This window comes from Parasteatoda tepidariorum, chromosome 3 (assembly GCF_982258835.1).
Source record: "Parasteatoda tepidariorum strain Cologne lab strain chromosome 3, Ptep-v5.0, whole genome shotgun sequence".
NCBI classification, from domain to species: domain Eukaryota; kingdom Metazoa; phylum Arthropoda; class Arachnida; order Araneae; family Theridiidae; genus Parasteatoda; species Parasteatoda tepidariorum.
In genome coordinates, this window is record NC_141757.1 from 34129707 (window position 1) to 34155732 (window position 26026).

The window sequence follows — 26026 nt, forward strand, 5'->3', positions numbered from 1 at the left end:
TGCTGGCAATGATATTTATATAAATGCAAATTTGATAATTCATCTCCAAAGACAAAAACAGACACAAGTCAAACACACACATGTATTTGAGACATCAAACAAAAAAAAAAGGCTTGAGAATAATATTTTGTTCCTTGGCGAGTTTTTAACGATTTTTTTTCTGAATACTTTATTTATTTTCAGTTTATAAATTGTATAACATTTCATGTTAATCTGATTTTATATTTTCTATATTTCAGATTTTTTCCCCCAATGGGGTTTCAGGGCACAAATAGCAATTTGGTTTTGTTAAACAGTAATAGTAATTCGCAGAAAAGTACCCTCATAAATGTATGCAGAGTGTCCCCTGATGAAGTCCTGTATTGCATTCATGTTTCTTTTGTTCTGTTTAAACTTACTTTTCCATTAAAATTTGCTGCAGAGTTTCTGCTACCAGGGTCAGAATTAAAAGCATTCTGATTAAGGATTTAAGAGTTGTTTCTAGAACTTTCAGACCAAAGTACGGATATCAAATGAATTATGGCAGGTTGAGGTTATTTTGAAACACATAAAAAGGGAAGGTAATATACACAACATTTTAAGGAGTCATTAGATTGTAAATTAATAACCCTATCTTGTAGATATAAAAAGACACATAACTTTACGTTATGCAATTGTTACTATGAATGACCAAAATTGGTGGTTGCTGACTTCCATCGGTGAATGTTGACAATCACATACTCGCTTTGATAAATGTCCTAAATACATACTAGGTCCAGTTCAGTGCCACTGCCTGGTATACATTTGCCCGGTATGTCCTATATCAATATTTTTTAAGGTCACAGCCCAACATGCATTTAACCGATGTTTAGCATTTAATTGGTAGCATGCGTTTAACTGGTGTAACACTGATTTTCTTCCAATCTATCCTCAGTAAATATTGAAATATCGAATGAATATAATAATATCAACGAATAAATTAATATAAAATCAGATATAACAAATATATTTAGACATTCACCAAAGCGACAATGTGATTGTTGACATTCACCGGTGAAAGTCAACATTCTCTTGATTTCGGTCCTTCACATTAACACAATCACAACATTCGGAACTGAATATTCAATTAACCACAGATGATACACTTAAGCAGCATTGCTGTAAGCATACACCAAAGATACTGAAAAAGCATGATAAAGCACCACCACACCAGTGGCAGCATATGCTGTCATTTTGATCAGATTTTATGGGCACAGATTCAGATTGAAGCACGTGTGAGACAGAATCTACATCATGCTGCTTAGAACTCTTTTTCTGGGACTCTTGAACAGAATAAAACCCTGACCTGCATGGAGGAGATAAGGCTACATCTTGTAGTTTGGGACTCTTCCTTACAGTCTCCTGTACAGTGTAAGACCCTGACCGATGCTGGGGAGTCAGTGATTTTCTTTGAAATGATGTCAAGCGATTCGACTCAGATTCATATTGATCAGGATAGGTCCAATTGTCATAATCTCCGTAGGGCAAAGGTCGCTTTTGAGTCTAAAAAATAAAATGACACATGAAGTAAATTTCCCGCAAAAAATAAAATTGCAGAAACATTTATTAACACTTCTAAAGACTCCTTATTGCAGAATAAAAACTATGTCCTTCAGAAAATTTATGCTTTACTTAATTACGTAGTTAGAATCCAAATTTAATTTAATACCTGATGAAGAAAGGCATGAACAAAATTTAATTCACTACCTGATGAAGGAAGAAATAAAAATTTAACTTACTAATGAACAAAAAAATAAAAAAAATTGGAAAATTTATTATCTTACTACTACTACTTACTTATTTACTACTTGGAAAATTTATTATCCTAATAAAGAAATGCATAAGCAAATTTAATTATCACAAATATACCATTATTCGTAATTTATCATACATATTGCAAATAATATGCTTTCTTTATGACTGTTGTGTGTTTGTAACTTTTATTGTAATTATTATTTTTTACATTTTCTTTTTGATCTGCTTGCTTTTCTTCCATTTAGCTATGGATCTGTGGCTTCAAGAATCATTTTACCCATTTCAAGACATTTGCATACATTTAAGATGAAGCAAATATTGAAGGAAAATTTTGGCGTAAAACTATCCTTAATCTTTTGGACTATACCAGATACTGAGCAGCCACTGCTTTTCTAATGATGGCCATGTACAATTTCCCCCACACTCACCTTTATTGACTTAAGATCGTCAACAGTTTTTCTGGCCTATGTTGGGGTGACTAGAAAATGAGTGCAGACCTTAAACTATCCTTAACTTAGACCGTAAACTATCCTTAATCTTTTGGACCATACCAGATACTGAGCAGCCAGTGCTTTTCTTATGATGGCCATGTACGATTTCCCCCACACTCACCTTTATTGACTAAGATCGTCCACAGTTTTTCTGGCCTATGTTGGGGTGACTAGAAAATGAGTGTAGACCACCTCCTTTTCGGCCCGGTTCTGAACGCCATTTATCTACTCTCATTATTAGGATACTTTTAACTAATTTCACAACTTAAATTTCTCCCTTCTATTTCTCTTTAGTTAATCACTTTTATTTGTTTATACTTTGCTTTTTTATGTTAGTTCCATTTGTGTATTTTCTCTCTAGTGATGAAAGACCAGTGTTCATCCTTCTGCTGCATTGGAAATAAAAAATACAAAAATATTATAACACTTTCCCCCCTCCTAAAAATCATTATCAAGAATGTTGAGTACCTTAACAATCATTTATCTACAAATTAATTACATATAAGCTAAATAATTAATTACAAAAATGCATGTTTTTTTAAATAAACTGTATGCCAATTTATTGTATGATGAACTATTTTAGCTAGCAGTCATATGGTAAATTGGATTTTATTGCACAAGAACAAATGACAACCATAACTTTTGCTAAAATATTGTTTATTGGTGTAAATCCATTTTTATTTGCTCTTTTTTGTTAAATTTTTAATTATGACAATATCTTAAGAAATTATTTTTAAATATCAGAGTGGGTATAAGGTTTTGATAATTTTTTTTTGCTTTCATTTACTACGGAAAACATAAAACTTGACAAATTTGTCTAACTCTTATCAAGAATAAAAATATCAAACATTTTGAAAAATAATTCATTCCATTGCAAATACATATAAAAATAAAAAAGAAAGAAAAAAGATACTTACAAATGGAGCTAGAGTCGTAAACCAGTGATTTCTATAATTAAAAAATAATTTTCAATACAAATTACACATACAATTTAATTCACATTCTTGCCCATTTTCATAATAAACAACTTTTAAATAATATTAAAACAAATCAATGTCATTCAAAATTGTTTTTATTTATTAAATACTCATATTTGTAAAGTAAATGATGAACAATTAAGGCTGGTGTATCCTTCCATTGATATTGTGCTAAGTTTGAACTGTGAAATTTAAAAAGTCGAATGATACATTGGTAACAAAAACAACAAATATAAGTAAAATAACAAAATTATTTACAGAGTAGTGTTAATGCTTTAAGCAGATGGAATATAAAAAATGATTTAGAATCAAAGAACCAAACAAAACTCATTAAGTGTGAAAAAACAAGTATTTACTCATGTTCTTAGCATTTCATATTATTTTGCTTAACTTATGTTTCAAAAAAATATATTTTGAGCTGAAAAAAACATTTCAATAATTGTTTTAAATATTATCAAAAAATTATTTTTTGTATTTAATTTATATGAAACGAACATGAATTTTATACGCAGTTAGTTAGACATTTGCTTTTAACAACTGTGAGTTTTGGGTTCGATTTATATACAAGATATATGCTTTTTTGGATTTAAAAACACAGGATCGACAAATAATAATTTCTTATAATCTCATATATAATACAAAAGATAATTTTAAAATAAATTCTATTAGTAAAAATTAAAAAAAACTTTAATGCTTATAAAACGAAAAAAAAATATTTTATTGAGTAATATAAATGCAAATTTAATACATTAATTAAAGAAAATGTATAGGATTTAAAATGATTTAGATTAAAACAAAAAAAATTGAGGGAATATACTTTAGCTTTAATTCAAAATATTTGGATTTTTAAATCATGTGGAAATCTATAAAAATCACCACCGAAAAACCACATAGATTTATGACACATGCATGTCCAAAAATCATATCAAATGTGAGATTTAAAATTTCAGATTTATTTATTTGTCTATTCTGATCAGGTCATTATTTTGACTTTTCAAATCCAATATTTAACTCAAATCAATGATTTAAAAAAATCAGGCTTCTTAAATTCATATTTTTTGGTGCTTATCGGCTATAGAAAACACAAAGTCAAGTTTTCCAACATGTAAGACCACCACCAGATTCTCGTTATCACCCGTTACCCATAATTCACATCAATTGGAGAGTAAACCAATGGACAACCCAATTGGGGTATATCCATTACCCCCCAATTGGGTTGTATTCAATATAGCTATCATTAAATAACAAAACAAAACAAACAAAAAATTGCCATCATTACAAGTAACTATTTTTGATTCTTAATTTAATGGTTTTGTAGAATAATATATACTAAACAGAATAAAGGAAATAACTTGGTCCAAGTGATGATGATGAACCACTATGGTTCTTAATATCAATGAAAAGTGAGCTAATAAAGAAATACGAACAATCAACTGATAAATTTTGCTAAGATCTGTGATAGCAGAAAAGTACATGCCATGACCTATCTTAAGCAATATTTACAACAGATATAAAAGATTATTTACCTATCGTGCTCTGAATTAGCGAGAAACCATATTGGGGCTTCTTTTCCTTTCTTTTTGCAAATAAAAAATGTCTCTCGAACAGATCTTTGAAATGGTAGAGTGGGCACTTTATTCCAGACAGTGTCATTTGGTGCTTGAACATCCCAATCACTTGACAAGTTAAAATCTCTCTTTCTTTCATTTTGAGACAAAACTTCAATAACACCATTGCAATTCACAAAAACTTTAGATGGAATCCATTTTCTGTTGTAAAAGAATTTTCTTTTATGTGAGTATGAAAATATTGTAATTCATAAACAAAGGTAAATTGTTAAGAAAAAAAAAAGCAATCATGCAAAATCATTTTCTAGAATAATCTCAGTTTTTTTTTGTAATAAATAGTAACCAAAAGCCACTTAAAAATATTGCTATTAGTTAAATACAAAACAATTATATTAACTGATTTAAATGCTATTATAAAGTTATTAATGAATTTATTTTCATCTTTACAGCATAGATGTAAAAAAATTTCATTCAGTACAAAACCTAAATTTTGTTTAAAAATATTTTAATGCAATATTAGAAATCGATGGATAATTACCGATTAAAATCAGATGTTTCCTGATAAACATACAGATTACTGACAATCAGTGCCATAAATTTTATAAATGACTATAACATTGTTTTTCAAAATAAATTGAATTCATAACTAAAAACGTTACATAAAAGTAATTAAATGGCAGTTATAATTATTTTTGCTCTGATTTAAACAGGCAATGTCACAATTTCAGTCCTTGAACTTTTACTGCAAAATTTAGTGATATTAATATTTAGCTGAAGATTTAAAAAAAAAAAAACTACACTGATGGAATAGTGATTTTGCACAAAATGACATGTGACATTAAGTGTTGTTTTAATTTTAAGATGATTTTAAGATCATAATAAAAACAAACAGACGATTTTGATCATCATATTACACAATTTTATCCCGTCATTCTGTTTATTCTGTTGAAACTGAACAGATTTTGATATGAAGAAATTACTTTATTTTCTTACTTATCGAACGTAAACTCGAGTCACATTTAAAATATTATACATATTAAGCCAATGATTACAGCTGCCTATGATTTAAAGTTTCATCCTTTTAGAAATACATTTTTAAATAAAAATACTTTTTCGATGCATTTCGTCAGTATATGTTTCTGAACATATTTGAAACTAGTCTTATAATTATTTCATGACACAAAAAATATATTTTATTAAATAAGTTTATCTATAAGTCTAGTCTGTGACCGCGCGTAATAATCGTCAGCTGTCTTGCAAATTTAAATGCTTTATGTTTACTAACAAATGTATAATTCATAATAAATAATATTCAATTAAAAACTTATGTAAATTCTTCCTTTCATGTACGCAAATGTTCTTTATTGATCTCTACAAATTAACTTTTAAACCTAGATAATTTATTTTTTAATTTATTATCATATTTTTTATTTTGTGAAGACTTAGACAATGTCCAATACATGCGAAGCTTTAGATAATGCTAATATCAGTCCTGTGGGAACTAAAGTTAAACACACCAGTACACCTTTGAGAACTAGACGGAAAACCTCCAGGAGAGATCAAGGATTGGGTGAGAAGATTCAAGTTGCTTAAATAATTTATAGTTTTCTTCTATCTTAAGGTTTTTAATTTTACTTTATGAGAAGAAACTGCTATTTAAAAATTTTTTCACATTGCGAAAGGTAGTAGGCGTAAATAGATGCCGATACAGAAATATTCCCTTCATAAATTTGCTTTGAGTCCTATTGCATATTTAAATTCAAAATGTTTGTATTTATTATGGTAAACTAATAAAATGCTTTCCAATGTCTTATCATGGTGCGTAGCGTTTTTAAAAAGTGCTTAAAGGTGCTTATTTTCGATTTTCAAAGCCCTTAAAGGTGCTTTTTTCATTGAGTGTCTTTAGACAGTGCTTAATTTTCCTTTTCGAAAATGCCATTTTTTTCTTTACCATGTCGATTATCGCCACGTATTATGCAAAAGCGTGCTTTTTACAATTCATTCAACTACTATTTATTTCGGTTTACCGTCGGTCCATAGCTTATGAAAATACTAATCATTTTACATGTTTGATGAAATACTTGGGAGTCTGCATATGTGCGTCTACTGACCTGGCAGCTCTGCTGCATTTTTCCGAGATATTCTCAATTTCTGGCTTCATTTTCAATCAAGACAAGAGTTTTTTTGTCAGAAACTAGTTATTTTATCATAATCACGTAAATTCTTTAAAAATTATTTTATATTTTGTTAATGTATATAGTACTTAAAAATATTTTTTGAGTTCTTAACAAGTACTTAAAAGATGCTTATTTTTTGGTGAGAGATTTGGATATTTTGGAATCAATTTTTGTGTTCTGATACAGTCACATACCAAAACAGAATACTACGTTTTGAATTACATAATTTGTTGAGAACCATTTTTTGCATTGCAAATGTTAAGTCTGTGAAATACAGAAAGGATGTTTTTTTTTTTTTTTTGGCATATTATGAACTGCCAGTAAAATGTATGGAATATTTTCGTATCGTGATCTGCCACACCAAATACAATTGCTAAGATGCTAAATCGATTTAAAACTATAAAATTTTTTAGAAAAAGCAAATAGATGTTTCCTCGGGGGTGGCTATGAGTTCAAGCTCGTCCCTTTTTGTGATTTTTTTTACTCTCTCTCTCTCTCTCTCTCTCTCTGGCAGCTGGCCAGCAGTTGCTAAGACTTGGTGATTATTCTGCCATAGATCGCAGTGCGGAAATCTCGATACCAGGTATGGAAATATATAGCCGTCTTTAATATAAATTTTAAAACCTGCTATATATATTTTTTAAAGGACCATTACTGCTCAGGGCACAGTACTAGGAGCAAAATTATACCTAAACAGGCAAGTAACCAGATTTTTGTTAATTGTAAGTGTTCTGCAATTAGACTTTTCATAATTACTGCAAGCATTTTAAAAAGTAAACAAATAGCTCTCATTAGTTAAATCAATAGCATTATTTTATATGATGGATATAAAAATAATTCTTACTTTGCACACTAAGGATAGTGATTTAATGCGCCAACTACAATCCTCAAAGTGCCAAACAGATTTTTAAACTTGCTAAATTTAAAAAAAGAAAAAACATGTAAATGCTCGCCCGGGGGTGACTATGTTTTATGCCTTTCGAATTGGATCCTTTCTGTGATGTATCTCCGTAGTATCTTGGCAACTTCCGGGCCACTGCCCGGAAGTTGCCAAGATTTGTCGATAATTCTGCCACAGATAACAATAAGGAAATCTCCCCTCAAATTATTAATAAATGCTAACATAATGAAATAAAAATAATTTTTAGCATACACGGTTTTTGCTTTATGAGCTATAGCATGTCAAATATGCTTAAAATTTAAAAAGGGACACAAAAAAATTACTATTCATAATTCTTCTGTGCAAATATGTAACCAAAACTATAACCAAATTTTAAATATCTATGTATAAACAAATTCTTTTTATTATTTACTAGGAGGCTCCGCCCCCTTCTCGCTAACGCTCGCCAACCCCCGAGAATTGCTACGCAGTCCTATGTGGTTCACGCCGTGAACCATAGCTCGCTGCGCTCGCTCGCCAATGAACACAATGTTCTAGCACAAAGACATAATATATTATCATCAAAGACATAGTATTTTATCATCAAAGACATAGTATTGTACTTATGTAGAAGAATTCTACCAATGTTCTTATTGGCTTTTAAAAAAGTATATTAGCTATTTAGATTGTACATGGTGAAAAAATCAAAACATTAGCTAAATAAGAAACATATTAGCAAAATAAATTATCAAATATTGCTTCACTAATATTCTGCATTTTAAAGCGTGAAAATTCAATGTATAAATAAACGCGAAATATAAAAAAATTCAATGCATTCAATACAAACACTGAAACGTTTTTTAGACGTTTAGGTAGCTCCCAGTAGAAAAATATCAATTCAACAGCGGCCTTTTAAAGCATTCTCACTTCAATTAATTAATTAATTAATTCCTAATTGAGTTACATTAAATATTGTCATGTTTTTAGTGCATGAATCTGAATTGAACAACCTGATAATGCTCACTCTGGTTATTGCTATCTGGTTGCTCACTACGTGCTCTTGCGCGCCGAATCCAATCAATTAAAAATTAAAACTGTTGCCAGCGCGAGAAAAGAAATATCATCGGTTTTATTGATACATACATACGTACGTATTAGCGTTTTATATAATATAGATTAGTGGTTGAAGGAGTTATGTAGAATAATCTGCGTATCATATTACATCGTTCCATTTTCCTGATGCAGGTGCTTGATCATTCCCATTTAAAGCCTTGATTATTCATTCTTGTTTTGAATTTTTTTGTTTTGTCTATCAATAAATAGAATAATTGTGAGTTAATAAAAAGGTAAAGAATTTATATTTTAAATAGGGACTGCTTTTAGTAAAAAAAGACCTTGAAGTTCTGGTTCCTAAGAACTTCAAGTTTTCGAAGTGAATCACTGAGAATATACTAATTTCTTTACAACTTGAACTTAAAATTTTTCTGACTGTATTACATAATCCAGACATATTTGCTTATGGACACATATAACGTAATTGAAAATAGTTTTGTCCAAACATATATTTTTCTGTTGGAACTTTGATTGTTCTGGTACCTTTGCACTTTTAGTCTTAGGGGCACGAACATGCTGATCAGTGTCATCAGTTCTGTTATTGGTTGTGCCTCAAAGTCTATAGTACCATCTGAGGAACAATAAATTTAAGAGTGGTTAGTGTCAAAGATCATGATATCTGATAGAAAATGTGAGAGACTATTCCTTAGTATATATTAGAAAAAGACAGAAAAGCAATTGAAATTTTAAAACAAACTTTTCATACCATCATGTTATATGTTTTATTTATGCTATTCTTTGTGTTATTTTTATAAATGTTTTACTGTCTAAGCTCTCCCTTTTTATTAAGAACAACATTTTTAACTTCCACAACATTCTTCCAAACTTGGGTTGTCGTCATTTGTAATGTTCCTTGACCTATAAATGCTTAATATTGTTTCATGTATATTGCTTTAGTAAAAAAAATTGAAAATGACTAAATATCTATATTTTATTTATAAATTTATAAAAAATTTTTACATTCTAGATGTGCATACAGTAGCAACTTCAACCCCTAATCCCCATCGCTCTCCTCGACTTCAACGTCTTCGGCAAGATTCTCCAAGATTGTTGAATTCACCTTCTTCATCGATTCCCTGTTCGCAAGATGGTCACCCTGATGTTGTCTGGGACTTCACTTCCCCTAAACTAACTAAAGGTATGTTGTGGCTGCCTTGTCTGGAAAAAGAGACCCTAAATCTTTTGTAATAGATTTCCAGGTTTGATTTTCCTTCAACCTTTAAAAGGAGAAACTCATCTTATAGGGTTGTCCTACAATCAGGGGACAACTTTGGAAAGGTGGTTAAGCATACAAAAGTGGGCACAAAGGCAAAAAAATGTCACGAGAAGAAAAATGCATTTATTTACAAAATCAACGCTATGTGCTTCTTTTCAGCAATGCAGTATTCGCAATAAATGTTCTAAATTATCCTTTTTAATTAATATTTATTATCAAGTTTTTTTACTCTCATCAATCAACCTTGAAATTACAGTTGCAAACAATCTGATGCTTCGGATTGTGGCAGGCCTGGCTTTTTCTGGTTGCCCTCGGCTGAGTAGGTACTGAAAAGGGGCCTCCTGCTGGAGGGTAAATTGTTGAGGTCTCCCAAAGAACAGGAGGCTTTAATTATGTGCCTGGAAACTGTATTTTGCACTCTATTTTAAGAGTTATAAACTAGCTAAACTGAAACTCTATTTTTTACTACATCTAAATTAGGTAGAATCAGGATAAATTAGTAATGAACTATAAAATGCAATGCAGAAGGAAAACGTTCATGAGTAAGCCAAGAACTCTGTTTTTATAAGAAATATGGGAGGACTACTCCTTGCTCGCAAACTCCCAAAACTGCTTACTCTGGTTTTGTTTGCTTTTGTTGTCTTGGACTTTGCTGCTACTATCCTAGCTTTTTTTACTCACCTTATCTCTTATATTTTTTTAGTACCCTAGCTTTTATACTTATATATATATTTTCTTAATATTAATTATATTTTAAACTACACTCCTGCTCGCTATTGCTTGCCAATCCTGGATTCACACTGCTTATTCATTTAATTTCAGATCGATTCACAATCTAGGGCAGAATACCGATTAATCAGCAAAATATCAAGATATTTTAGAAGTTTGATAGTTGTTAGTAAAAAAAATAATAACTCTACAATTTAAGAGTTTCAAAGTAATTTAGAATTTAAGATAAGTCAGATGTATTGTTCATTGGTAAAAGTTACGGAATAAAATAAAAAACTACATAAGTTTAGAATAAAAATTAATAGTTCAAATTTAAAATTTTAAAAATTTAAATTAACTTTTTCCATGGTAGTAAATATGTTTAAATTATCAAATTCAACACGAAAGAAATTTTTGAATAAGTTGAAACATTCAAATCGCAAAGATTTTAATTAAAAAATAATTCTTTCAAAATGATTAAAAATATTATAGTTTAGAAAAGTATTGTCTGATGTCACATAAACTTCACTTATGCAAGGAGAGAGAGTATTAATAGGAAGAAGAAAGCAGACAGAATGTCGAAGAACCCATGGGAAGAATTCCCAATATTAGTTGATATGCATTATAACATCTGTCCCCACTCTTCTTTAAAATAATCATCCATCTTTTTTAATGAAAGCAGAATACAAGATTTTGTAGCTGTCAAAAAATCAGAAAAAATACAAATATTTTGGTACTCTTTCAGAATTATATTAGAAACATCAAAATTTTAAAATTTAATAACTCAAAATATAATTTGAAATTTTAAAAGTCAAAATTTATTATTTATTTATTTTTGTCTTTAGTCATAAGTGTAATTTATTGCATAAAATTATTAAAAAAAATTTGCAATGAGTTTTTTTTTTTTTTATTTATTTATTTATTTTTTTTTAATATTTGTGTTGGTGACAACTTGGAAAAGTAGTGCACATGGTTCACATAATCAAAGTATCTTTCTTCCTATACATTTGTATTTAAATGTAATTTTTTTAATGTGTATTTAAAATATCAAAATGGCCTAAAAATCATTAGAAAATAAAAATCTGAATAGGAAAAAGGGAACACTTAACAATAATAATTGCATTTTTTTGTTAAAGTTATTATTGTACAAAAATAAGAAAAATTCTTTTTTTTTTTCTTTCTCTTTTTTTTTTTAAAGAATCTTTTGTTAATTTATGATATTTTTGTCTAATCAAAATGAAGACTTGTCTACAAAGTGCTGTCTCTTTGCAGACCATTGTATAATGATGTTATTTTGTCCAATTCAGTGCATATTTTCAAACTGCTAAAAAATTCTTCCTTTTTTTGAATTAATGGTTTTATTTATTATTATTTTAAATTATTCAAGTTTCTTTAGATTTTGATCTGAAATCAATATTTTACAGGATCTAGGAGGAGAGATTTAAAAATTACTGTGCAGGAATTATTAGAGAATTTAAATCAAACTCAGGTAAGAGGTTTGTTTAGTTTTTAAGATGTGTGTTTTATTATACCATTGCTTAAGCATGCATTGATTTTAAGCATCATATGGCATTTAATTTCTTTTAGCAATGCTTGCATAATGTGGAGTAATGTGTAATTATTAATATAATCAACTTTCAATAAAAATGTAGCTGGTATTGCTGAAAAAAAAATATTTTAAAAAATCAGTCTAATTAATCTAAAACATCTCTTAACTTATTTTTTTGATCAAAAAAAATTTTGCATGAAAATTGTTTTAGAACTAAATTTTTTTTAAACTTTTATTAACTAGATTTTTAGAAATGTTTTGCAAAAATAACGAAATTTTTTTTATAAATTTTGATTTAAAATAAAAAGACTTGAAATAGATAAACCTTAATTTTAGCATTTTTGTTTGTAAGTTTGTGATTTTAATTCTAAACAATTCAAGAGTTATTTTAAGAATTGAAAAAATAACTAATATATAAAAAATATGTGTATAAAATATTGTGAAAAAAAGATCTAGCATTTCCATTTTTTATGCTTTTATTCAGGAAACCGCATGAGTAATGTCAACTTTCAAAGAAGCAATTAGTGAAATATTTTCCCTTTGTGATGTAGCTAAGTTAACTGTTAACCATACTTAAAGCCAAAACTTAAAAACTTTCCTTATAAAAGCCACTTCTTTATTCTGAACGTAAACGAAAATTGGTTCCAAATCACGGGAAGAGGTTTTCCCTTCCTCATAAATACACAAAGCATAGTTTGTTGCATAATACGTAATAGCACTGGTTGAACTTCTTTCCTTGCTTTGTAGATTACCTTACTAATGAAGCAAACATAAACATTAAACCAAAACAGTTAATAGGCTCAGCCTTGTTCGTATTGAAGTATGAGGGGGAAAAAGTATATTTCTCTCAGAGTTGCCGCAATATGATTGTTCTTCTCTTAGGAATAATAATTGTTGTTTTTGTACAATGGTTTCATTTTTACACTATGTACAGTAGGGAACCGATTATCCGGAACGATCGGGACCATCGCTATTCCGGATAACTGATTTTTCCGGTTTTCTGAATCGCTACAAAAAGCCGTTTTTTTATTGTTAAACCCAATTAAAAAAAAAAAAAAAAAATTGGAAATAATCTGAAAAAGAAGAAAAAACGATGAAGTAATACACTAATGATTCCTTCCTAAACGATGGTAAGCTAACCATCTTTCAAAATATAAAAAAAAATCCTAAAATCTTATGAGGAAAAAAAATTTTTTTTTGAAAATGGCAGGAAAATTTATCGAATATCGTTCCGGTTTTTTGGTTTTCCGGTTTTCTGATTTCCGGATAACGGGCTCTGTACTGTACTACAATGTGCCATCAATCTTTGAATTTGTTATGTTAGCTTTATTATCCTCAATACTTAACTATACATTGTTTTATTAATAGAGGGATTTATTTTTATAGTTTATGGGTAAAATTTAATGCTTCAAATTTGCTTTTATTCCCTGTGAATTATCATTTGCATATCTTAACACGCTTTGAATTGCATCTGGTTGATTGAGTATTACATCGACCAAATTTTTTCTACAAATAACGCATTGTGATTTGTTTGCTTGTGAAATAAACATCATGCATTGCAATTCACATTCATACCATTTTAAAATGTACCATCGAGTTTAATTGTTTCACATGACTCAAGAATCAAATGTCGGAATTAATTTTCATACGGTTTCAAAAACAAGCATTGTGATTAGTTTTCACTTGATTTATTCCAACTCATATTTATATGTTTTAAGAATTCAATATTGCGACTCTTATTCACTCAATTTTAAAATCAAACGTTATGGTTTGTGATCACACGTTTAAGAAATAATTACATGAATTTTACGCATACTCATTCAATTTCAAAGCATTAATCAGCAAAAAGAATAAATTTTATATCTGATCTACTTATAATTCAAAATATATTTTTTACATACATTTGGTGTTCATTCTGACAACGAAAAAAAAAATTTCCTATTTATTTTTATTTTTTTTACACAAAGATAATCCAAATTTGTGAAGAATCTAGAGCTATATTAGCAATATTGTTAAAATATTTGTTTTTATTTCTAAAAATAATTTGGTTTACATTATTGAGTTTTATTCAAAAGCTTTGATATATAAGCATCCAACTTTCATAAAATAAGTCAATAAAGATTTATGTTGATTCTTTATTTGTGAAAATAAGACTTTATAATTATTTGAATGCAAGAAGCATTCAAAAAATATGCCCCCTATATACAATTTTTTACTACTAAGATTTCCTATGTTTTAATCAAGATTGAGATTTCTTCTCGAAGTGGGTGAGGAAAAGACTAAAAGTAACCAATATATTTGTTTAGTGATAGCTATTAAACTTCTTTAAGAAATAACTACTATTTATTTTTAATAAAATATTTAATTTATAGTGGCTTTCTGGTTTTCGGAAACAAAACGAATTGATTAAGCTTATTTTCGAAATGATTCTATATGTAATTTCCTTTTTATTTTTATTTGTGATATTTTTAAGCAAAGCAAAAAATATTGTTTTGTTTTTGAAATAGCAGTTGAATTAGTAAATGGCCTAATCTAGCTGATCTTGCTAAGTTTTAAGGTATTGTACAAGTGTATAAGATTTTTTTTATTATATTAATTATTATTAAAAATGCAACTACATGGATTAAAATAGCATCTTAATTATTTCTCTTAGTTGACTATTTAGGCTACTATTTTTTATATGTAAGGCTGCTAAAGCAACTATTATCAAAGGGAGTTTGTAGGGGAAACTCTAACAGGGTTCTTGCTGTCCTAAAATGTCCTAAAAAAGTGCTAAAATTTTTCCCCAGCTTTTTTAGGGCCTAAAAAGTGCTAAAATTTCTTCTGACTGCTAAAAAAGTGCTAAATGTTTTTTATTTTGGCATTTTGAAATTTTTTTTGAGTGATCTGATTCCTTAAATCGGTTTCCCTAAATCCTTAAATTCTGTTGCCTTCAGCTGTCCTGCTGCCTCCATCTTTTAAGAAGATTCTTGGGCTTTGGGGAAAGAAGTTCTTTCTTCTGAGATTTTATGGGCTTTAAAAGTTGTAGAAAGCTACTACTCCTACAATTCTTCCAAAGACACTGGAAAATTATTTAGTACAATGTTTCCAGACAGTTCATTAGCACGTCATTTCACCTGCAGTGAATCTAAGTGTGCATATTTCTGTCATTTTGGACTTGCACCTCATTTTAGCATGCTACTTCTGAAGTGCATTGATAATGCCAAGTTTTATACATAACTTTTTGATGAGTCTTTGAACAAAGTGACACAGCAGAAGCAGTTGGATATACATATCCACTTTTGGAACCCAGATAAGAACATTGTAGAGACGCGATACTTAACATCAGCTTTTCTGGGCCATTCTACAGCAGATGACCTTTTAGCCTGCTTTTATGCATCAGTCAAAAATGTAGACCTGAAGAAATTATTGCAGATTTCTATGGACGGTCCTGCTGTCAAATGGAAGTTTTATAATAATATTCAAGAAGATTTGTTAAAAGAACATGGTGTTCAATGCAATGCAATGCAATAGGAAGTTGTGGGCTTCATATTTTAAATAATGCATTCTACAAAGGTGAATCTGAAACAGAATGGCTCATTGGTTCCATCCTGAGCTCAATCTTCTATCTTTTCAAAGATTCACCCACAAGAAAAGAAGATTTTATTAATCAATCAACTGAGAACAAATTACCACTAAAATTTTGTAACCACCGTTGGCTGGAAAATGCACCTGCAGCTGAAGGAGCAATATTGCTTTGGGATGATCTGAAATCTTATGTGAAAAATGTTGGCAAGTTTAGAAAAGTGAAATGTAAATCCTTTTTAACTTTACAAGAAGCAATAAAAGACAAATTAATTCTTGTTAAGCTGAACTTTTTCTTAAATGCGTCGGAGCTAGTTTCACCATTTTTGAAACTTTATCAAGCAGATTGGCCACTTTTACCATTTTTTGTTGCTGATATCCAGGATTTGGTATTACATAGTGTGCAATTATATAACATTCTGAAGCCAGAATCTATAGAAAACTTAAATTCTCTGAAAAAACTGTGCCATTTTAATTTTTGTGATGAAAAGAATTACGTCTTTCTGACAAAAATCAGTGTAGATTTTAAAGGTGACCAAATTTTAAAGCAGCTATTGGCCTCAAAAGTTATTTCTGACAGGGATCCTATGAATATAAAGAAAGATTGCAGAAAGTTTATCACCAAAATGTTAGAAACATTACTAAAGTAATGTCCAATAAACTATTCTGTTGTAAGAAATGTTGCTTGCATCAATCCAAAATTAATGTCAGAAAACAAAAGCAAGTGTGTTCTAAAAATGAGAAACATATTAAATTACTTAAGTCAAAAAAAAGAAAATTGAGGAAAAAGATTGTGACAAAATTAAGCTGCAATTTGCATCATGTATAGATTAATTATGTAATTTTTACTTCATGAATCATGAAACACTTTATTTGTATATTTTTAATATCATGTATAGATTAAGTATGTTATTTTTACTTTGCATCAAGTGCTATTTTTTTTTTCTTAGTCCTAAAAAGTGCTAAAAAAGTCCTAATTTTTTTTTTTAAATAATTGAGCAAGAACCCTGTCTAAAGCATTTAATAATAATAAAATTTTATAGTAAAAAGTTAATTTCTCCAATAACTGAAATTAGTTTTTGATCCTTATTATTTTGTTGTGTATATAGTGTATACTATTTACAATCTATTCGATTTGGTGTCATTTTTCTGACAATTAAAAATTGTTTAAAATGAAGTATTTTTTTTAAGAATGCTCCCTAATTTTATTATATTTAGTGGTCACTACATAAATTTCACAATTTTGTTCCTAATTATAAAATATTATAAAAATTTATTGTCACATCTTATTCCTTCTTATTCTAGGCTGTTGAGTGTGATTCAAAATCAAGCAGTTACGCCAAACTTCTTGAAAATTGGATGTCTAAACAACCTGCAGAACAGGCTATAAAAGAAATAAAGTACTCAAAAATATTTTTTTTTTAGTTAAGTGGTGATGAGCTGTATTTTTTATTTTACCAAAGATTTGTACTATAAAAATATAAATAATCTATTACAGTTTTAATGTTTTGCATTGAATGTAGGAAACTAAATTGTCATCTAGTTCAGTGTTTCTCTACCATTTTTTCTCTACGCCTTTCGTTTGTGCATATAACATCATTGTTATAATTTTTCCCATAGCACTGTGTGTAAAATTTTTGCAAAATAATTCTTTGCAACTAATAAAGTTTAAAAAGGTTTTAGCATAAAGTTAAATTTTTTTGAAAATTACAACGTAAAATAAAAACAATTTTTGTTAAAGGCTGTTCATATATTACGTGAATACTTAATGGGAGAAAGAGATTTGACAGGGAGAGAAAATTGGTATAAACAATGCAGGGGATTTCAATGTAAGACAATAAAATCCCCTTATTCTTAAAATTTTCTTAAAAAGCAAAATACAGAAATTGATATATACGAAACGAAGATTACAGATACAAAATACGAAGATTCCAGATGTCAACAGTTTTAAACACAAAAGGAAAACATATGAATGATTCCTACAGAAATATAAGTTTATAAAGTTAAATAAAACGTAAGTTTTGTTTTATGCAAAGTCACACTTTTTATTTGAATTTAATCCATATATTGGATTACCTTCAGTAAAAGTTATAATTAAAGCAACAATTAGAGGAGGTTGCAATTATCTATTTAACATAATTAAATAGGGTCTTTGAGCTTGCTCAAATATTATTAGCATACAGAGAAATGTTTTTTTCAATAAGTTCTGTGTTTGTGAAGGATAACCAGTATTTAATTGCTTTCTTACTTGACTTTTGATATCTTGTTTTAATTTCGGTCAAAAAATTTGTAAGATTGGGAATGGGAAATTAATAACGGTTATTTTATAGAGACAAAGCATTACTGAAAACATGTAATGGTCATGATGAAGTTTAGGAATGTATATTTTGTTTCTGTATTATATTATACACAAATAAAAGTAAGAGAAAAAAAAATAATTTGTAATAGACTTTTGTTAACAAATGTTTTCAGAATATAAATTTTCAAATAATCAAGGATCATATGTCAATGAAACTTATGCCTATTACTCAATCAGTTTTTTCCACTATATTTAACTTTTGCAGATTGCTTTCATCTTAATTTGGTACACGTTTTAATATTTAATTAACATGGTTTATCGAAGGTCTGTCACCTAGGAAAATAAAAAAGCCACTGTTTAAATACTCTAAAATCAAAGCAATGATTTTATACTGTATATATCATCTTGCCATTAAGAATTATCTGAGCTTTAGAGTATACAAATAACTTAAATATTTTAAAAGTTATTATACTTTTTTAGAAATTGCCAATTATGCACTATTTTTTACCTAGATGAAAATTAAAATCACTGCCTTATTCACAATTTTTGAGAATTTCTTTCAGCCCTGATAATGTAGCATTGGAATAAGTTTTTAAATACGAGAAAATTATATCACACTTTTATTTCAAAGTCTATGCTTTTCGTTTTTGCAAAACTGTGGCTTTTCTTTACAGGGATGTTTTGTGCCATTTTCAGAATAAGCATAGACAGTGCTGGCTTTAGTTATTCTAAAATTAACTTAAAAGTCATGAGTAACTGTTGCAAACTCACAGCAGTTATGAAAACAGCATATTCTTTGCATAAAAAGCATCATTTCATACGACGACAGAGCCTTTGAAAAACAGCCTTTATAGACGGTGATTTTGCTCATACGCTAATGCATCAAATATACCAAATATTGTACAGAGGATGCATTATTCAGCAGCGCAGAAAAAAATAGCATGCTAGTAGATTAAAAACAAGAAGAGTTGTAATAACTCTTCTTGTTTTTAAATTCTTTGTTTTGTTTAGCAAAAGATAAAATATGATTAATATAAATATTAATAGATGGATTGATATTTTAAATAGTTACCCACATTTTGTGAAAAGAAATCTAGAACTGTTGAAATTCTGGGTGGCAATTTGAAAAGACATTAATTGTAAATAAAACATATATAAGAACTTTTATTTATTTCATTTATATATTTATTAAATTTTATTATTACTTATCTTAAAGAGTATAATTCACTAATTATATTGTTGTTTGTTTATTGAGCACTAACCTGAGTTTCTTTTTATTTTTAGAAACCAAAAGAATGATGTAAAAAAGCGTTCTAAACGTGGAGTTGAAAAGTTTAAGAAATTTATAGAATCTATACAAAGTAAATTTTTTTAAGTAACTATAATTTTTCCTGAAGCAATTGTTGTCAAGTAATTTAAATGAGCTGTGTGCACTCTGAATTCAAAAATAAAAAAAAATTCTTAAAAGTAATACCATTAATTAATAAAAACCATTAAATTGTTTTAAACTTTTAACATTAGTAAAAAACAATCAATTTTTTTAGCTACTTTTTTTTATTCATTCATTTCCTGAAAATTTTTATCAAATGAATTCATTTTAAGAACATTATTTAATGAGCATTGAGTCAATATTTTTTGATTAAAAATTGGTGTAAGTTTAAATATTATCACAAAACTTTCTTTCTATCTATCTGAATTAATATTATTTCTTCTAAATGGACTTTTAATTCATTTCCTTTTTTTCTTCTTCCCATTTAGATTTGAAGAGCGACAATTCACCATCACATTTAAAGTAAGATTTTTGTTTGAAAATATTTTTATTAATCTTGTGTTACAAATTCAGTTTTATTCAATGAGTTATTACAGTTATTGTTGTAATTAAGGTTTTATAATAATTAATTTTTTCGAAAAAATTCATAATGATATTATTATTAACCTTATTTTTAGGTCTCCTCTAGAAAAAAACAAAAATGGTGATGTTTCTTTGCTGGAGCAAAATACAAGTTTTAAGAATTCCTTTCTTGAGGGTGGTAAATCTGACGATTCATCTGAAGAGTTGTGGGGCGATGCTGACAATAGTTTTATAGTTAAAGCCACTCAAGAACTTGATAAAGTCAATGCTATTCCCACTACAACTCGAACAGGGGATGTACTATCTACCATTCCTGAAACCGTACCTAATCCATCCATTTCAAAAAATAATTCTCAAACTTCAGAAATAGAATTGAGGAAACATTCTTGTGAAGAGCATGCTGACATCCTCTTACATCTGAGCAATATCGATTGGGACGGTGACAATGAATGGGACAATGGATTTCTTCTAGAAGATGATGATCTAAGTTTAGTGCCAGATAATGTCTTGAGCGGAGAGACCAACACCAAAGAGGTAGAATTTAACCACAATATCAATGGTAATGGACATTCAGTGGTAAATACGAAAGTCGCAGCATCAGATGAAATCAGAAACATCCGTGTTGTAAAAACTAAGACTGAAAGAAATTCATTTTTGGAAGAAATTGAATTTGCTGCAAATTGTCCAAATAACGAATTATATAATAGTTTTGAAGATAATAATTTTGAGGAAGAATCCCTACTTTGCCAACCTGAGGTTTTATCTAGATTAGACGAAGTAGAAAGTAAGTTCAATGTTGTTTATTTCATAGTTTATTTGCTTTTAACGATTAATTTGCATTCTTAAAAAATTTGTACCTTAAGTGATAAGATTCAAATGTTTCTAAAACTATATCCCTTTTACGCTGGATCTAATTAAGTGAATGAAGCATCCTTAGTGGATTTCTTTTTGAATTCTTAAAAAGATATGACCTTATTCCGCAGAATTCTGCTTTTTTTTTATTCAGTTTTCATCAAAAGACTTAATTAACAATACTAAAATTGCAAAAGTTTAATATGTTGGAGTGGGGAACTATTCACAAAAAGGATTAAAATATCTCGTCTATTTTAACAAATAATTTGTTTCAGACTTATAAATTACATTTTAAAGAAAATTTAACGAAACAAATTTCTTCTTATAAATTTTATGAGTAAGAATTGGTGATCATATACTTAATTATGGTTTTTAGAAGATGAAAACAAATCTTGTATGATGAAGATTAATTGTCATGAAGATTTGAAATGATTTCTTTGTACACCTTATTAAAATTGGTGAAATATTGTAATTAATAAGATTAAATTCCAATTAAAAAATGTTAATCAAATTTATAAACATATATATATTGAATCTTCATTGAATATTGAGATTCTCTTTGTGAGAAAGAATTTCAATTGAGAGGTTAAAAAGTTGACATTTTGATACAGCTGAAGAGTCATATAATTTGAAGTGAAACTACTGAATATAATTTATTAAAAAATATTTTTATTTTAATTTATACCTTATTTTATATAATAATTCTGTAAAATTACAGATTTTATTATAATTTACTTTGTAATTTAGGAATCTTGTTTTTAAAGTTCTATATTACTTCAGTTCAGCTTTTTTTTTTTTTTAAGACTCCTGTGGTATATCTGCTAAATGAATTAAATGACAGGTGTCCCACAGTATCATGGAAACCTGAATTTGTCTTAGAATTTAATGTTTTGCCAAAAAAAAAAGTTAGGAATTACTGTATCTGATGTCTGGAAAATTCTGCTTCCAGCTTAAAAAGGATCCGATCTTAAAATTTATTCACTGGTTATCATAAATTAAGGGAAGAAACAAAAATCGCCATGATTCAAAAAGTTATACATAGAATTTAATGAAACTGGCACACATTACAGTGCACATAATAATGTATAAAATAACATAAAAAGTATTAACTAGACATTTATGGTGTCACAGGAATTAGCATATGTATGAAATTAATAAATCAGATGTGTCGGTTTTGAATAGAAAAAGTACCTCCAGTATGGAATAAGTTCACCTCAAGCAGCAATACAACACATACAGTGATGTGTGATGCTTTCAAGTATGTGGTCTGTTGGAGCCAGTTCCGTTGAAAGTACAAGCCATTGTTCTTGCAAAGCAGTTGCAAGCATGGCAAGGGTCTGAGGAGGAGATTAAGAGCAGCCACACATCTTCCTAAAGCATCCCAAACATACTCAATAGAATTCAAGTCAGGTGATTGAGCTGGTTATTCCATGTGCTGAAGATAATTATCTATGATGTGAGCATTATTGACCTATAACACAAAATAATCCCCTATTGGAGCAGCATAAGGACAGATATAAATATCAAGGATGCCATCTTTATACTCATGAGCATATGCGGTTCGATGTTGAAAAGCATGGAGGTCTGTGCTTCCACCAAAATAACCCCACCCTACATACAGACACTACCCCCTGGCATGCATCTGTTTTATGTACATTTGATGGATGATATTGGCTTTTATATTCTTTTCAAATCAAACAATGCCTACTATCTCTTTGGGGGCTAAACCTGGACTCTTATGTGAAGAGAATAGTCGTCCAATGGCCAGCTGTCCTGAGGACACATTGCTGCACTCACTTCAAATGTTCCCTTCTAAGGCATGATGAGAGTGGCACGCCAATGGCTAATTGCTTAGTGAACAGATCACGTTTATAAAGCCTTCTATGCACTAAAAGATGATATGTGCTGACTCAGAGTTGTTTTTCCTTCAGGCACCGGTCATCAGCGCTCTTCGTAACATATGACCTTCCTTGTTTGAAGTTTCTGAATGGCGGACTTGTTAGAAATTGTTACTAAAGTTTACGAACTGCAGAAAGTCTCACATTTAGCCATTTGACCACTTCTTTATGGCTTTGCCCTGCCTCTAAGTCTTCCAATAGATCTCCATCGCAGTTTTTCGTTAGAATGATGCCTGGAGGTCATTGTTACAAATTGGCTATCTCATATTTCTAATTCCAGAAACATAGCAAAATTTGCAGGCCTGCAATTAAACATACAATTTTATGCCCATTGCAACAGACATTGCATTCCTCTGTAGCACGACTAATTTACTTATTAGTTTTACACAGCGACTCTTATTTGACAACATATTCAAATTCCATTGTGATAGGCTTATTTTTGAATGAGTTATTGCTATTTTTCCTTAATTTATGATAACCAGTGTTATAATTCTAACAATTAGTTCTTTAATATATTAACAGAATTACTCTGTTTTTAGTAATTTGTTTTAAAATTCTTAAATATAACTTGCTTGCAGTTAAAAAATACTATTCACAAGACTGGTACTAGTGTATTTTAAAAATTAAGTTATAAATTAATTTGATCAGAATTAAGATGATATAAAGATGACTTTTTTTACTCGTGTGACTCAACTAACCTGTTCAAAATCATGATCACATGTATGTGATCATGTAATTCTCCCTTCACGGCCTACAATATCATATATGAGATCAGTCTTTCAGACTCCATTAGCCAATGATAACGCAGACATGATCTCAATTTGGTACTCTGGTATTAGTTCATAAGCTTACACTTTAGTATATACATCTCTCAAAAGCTTATATATACATCTATGACTGTTACGATTTTCATGACCAGTAGACACCCAATAATATTTTTTATATATATAATTCTACGAGTAGTCTATTATAATTTAAAATTTATGGCAGAAAATTAATTTAAAAAGACTTCTTTTCTGTAAGTAAGTAAAAGAACAAACAAATAAAGACTTTTTTAATGTAGATTTTGTTAAATTATTCTAATATTTTGAATCAGTGATGCACTTATTAGGGAAAAAAAGGCTGTGAAAATGAGAGCTAGAGATTGGCCAGAATAGCCTAAGAGTTTGCAGGTCTGAATGGTATTTTTCTGATGGAGCACTGCTTTGTAGAACAAAAATGTAATCTACAATTTTGTTGTTTTTTTTGGCTTTCTAAAAACCTAAAAAAGTCGAGTAATTTTATTTCTCAAATAGAATGGAAACCGAATGCATATTTCAGTTAATATATACCTATTCTTCTTTTGGAGCACTACAGCCTATTACAGGTAGATATCTCCACTTTACCATTTTAGGGAACACTCCTACTTGTTTCAGACCTTTTTCAAATATATTTTGTGGGTTGTCTTCCTCTATGTCATATTTTTGAAAAAGTTAATCTTTCTTTTGCTTTTACTTAGCCAGGGTTTTAAAATATTTCTCTTGTTTCCACTTCAATACTTTAATTATTGGCAATCAATATTATAATTCTTCTTGCAAGCAATTTAAATGATTCACACAAAATACCGTAGATATTTAGATCCTTATAACATGTGTTATACTTGACAGAATGAGAAAAATAGTGTGCAGAACTATTTAGAATGTGTTATAGAGAAAAATTTGGCATTTGGAATTAATATACACAGGGATGTAAACTGCTCTGCTTTCTGCAAAAGTTTGAATAAATTGGTAGTGAATTAAATAGCAAAGCTTGTATGTACAACAAGTTAGCATTGCTGTATACAATTTTTAGAACATTAGAATGGCTATCTTATTCATTACATTTGTGAATAAATGCTGCTTCTTATTAAAAATAAGTTGTTTTGTATTTGTTACAGTTGACAAATATATATATTAAAACCACATACTTTGCGGAGCACATTCGTCAAATTTTGCCCAGTACATGAATTGTATGGGGATTTAAACACTAAATGCACTCTAGAGCATTAAAGCAATCATGTCCAAACATGTTGTATATGTATGTATTCCATGCATAATTATACATGTTCTTTTCAGGTATGCTATCACAACCAAAGTGTACACCAGAGGAAATAAAAAAGAAAAAAGCTGAAGCCCTCAATAGGCGTAAAAAGACTCAACTTAAAAGGAAAAATTAGTTTATAAATATTATAAAATGTACATAGTTTTGAATTACAGTTTTATGAGAAATTTTGTATTTACTTTTTTCAAAAAATAAATATTTCTATTTATTAAAATTGCCTTTGTTATTGCTTTGTGTAAATATCAATGCTTCAAAAAATATATATATAAGAATTTAACTCAGAGCTTTTTTTTTTCTTTCCCCCCTTCAACATCCTCCTCAATTTTTTAAAAAGATTTTTGACTTCTAATTAGGAATAAATTAGTAATTTTTAAATCTGCTACAATGTCAATGGTTTAATGCCTACAATGATTTAAAAGTAGCTTGAATACTTTAAATAACTCAAGGTATATTTTTACTGAAATAGTTTTAATTATTAAATGGTGCAACATTCCTGCAGGAGCAATGAATGGATTAGCTTTTCTTCCTTATGTATTTAGAAAAAGATTTGTAAAAAAGAACTAGAGAAAAAACTTTTTTAATAGCTTATAACCAGTCAGTATGAGGACAGAAAGAAGAGATGGAGCTAATGGATATATTTATCAAAAGCAAATGAATTAGTTAAATTAAAAAGCATTTTCTTAATACCGTTGAACTTGCAATTTATAATGAACCTGGGACACTTTGTTACAGTGAACTTTTTTAGTGGTCTCCTCTGTACTCCCATTTAACAAACATTTTATTTGTAGAGAATAATAACTTGGAGTAGACTCTAATTTCAGTTTCTTTTCTGTTTATTACTCAAATTTTAAAATTGCAGTAGGTATTTCTTCTTTCCACAGTGCTAAATACTATTCTTGCACTAAGTTTTTTGAACTAAGGAGAACAAGTTGTTTAGTAACATATTTGTCCTTGTTGAAGAAGAACAAGAAGTTTCAGTAACTTATTTAAGAAAAATTGATCTTAAATTTTTTTTCCTGCAAAAAATGAG

At 28.9% G+C, this 26026-nt stretch overlaps 2 protein-coding genes across 3 annotated transcripts; one reads left to right on the top strand and one right to left on the bottom strand.

Moving 5' to 3' along the window:
- Positions 1-5747, bottom strand: LOC107446361 (uncharacterized). The gene is made up of 4 exons (XM_016060984.4): positions 5348-5747; positions 4768-5010; positions 3182-3212; positions 1-1521 (listed from the first exon to the last, which is right to left on the bottom strand). The coding sequence occupies exons 1-4, from the start codon at positions 5401-5403 to the stop codon at positions 1102-1104; spliced, it is 750 nt and encodes a 249-aa protein (XP_015916470.2). The 5' UTR covers positions 5404-5747; the 3' UTR covers positions 1-1101.
- A 267-nt stretch (positions 5748-6014) lies between these two features.
- Positions 6015-25210, top strand: LOC107446360 (uncharacterized). 2 transcript variants are annotated; one of them, XM_071177972.2, is made up of 9 exons: positions 6015-6155; positions 6250-6379; positions 9947-10117; positions 12328-12392; positions 17322-17416; positions 19600-19676; positions 20074-20107; positions 20263-20951; positions 25011-25210. In XM_071177972.2, the coding sequence occupies exons 2-9, from the start codon at positions 6259-6261 to the stop codon at positions 25109-25111; spliced, it is 1353 nt and encodes a 450-aa protein (XP_071034073.2). In that variant the 5' UTR covers positions 6015-6155; positions 6250-6258; the 3' UTR covers positions 25112-25210. The 2 variants fall into 2 exon arrangements, with proteins under 2 accessions (XP_071034073.2, XP_042902310.2); XM_043046376.3 differs by having other exon boundaries at positions 6028-6379.
- The last annotated feature ends 816 nt before the right edge of the window (positions 25211-26026 follow it).

Coding starts and splice junctions, on each gene's coding strand:
- LOC107446361 (XM_016060984.4), bottom strand. CDS start 5,403: ATGGCACTGATTGTCAGTAATCTGTATGTTTATCAGGAAACATCTGAT. Junction 3,213..4,767: donor GCTAATTCAGAGCACGATAG/GTAAATAATCTT, acceptor TTTTAATTATAG/AAATCACTGGTTTACGACTC. Junction 1,522..3,181: donor TTACGACTCTAGCTCCATTT/GTAAGTATCTTT, acceptor TTTATTTTTTAG/ACTCAAAAGCGACCTTTGCC.
- LOC107446360 (XM_071177972.2), top strand. CDS start 6,259: ATGTCCAATACATGCGAAGCTTTAGATAATGCTAATATCAGTCCTGTG. Junction 20,108..20,262: donor AATTCACCATCACATTTAAA/GTAAGATTTTTG, acceptor CCTTATTTTTAG/GTCTCCTCTAGAAAAAAACA. Junction 20,952..25,010: donor TAGATTAGACGAAGTAGAAA/GTAAGTTCAATG, acceptor TGTTCTTTTCAG/GTATGCTATCACAACCAAAG.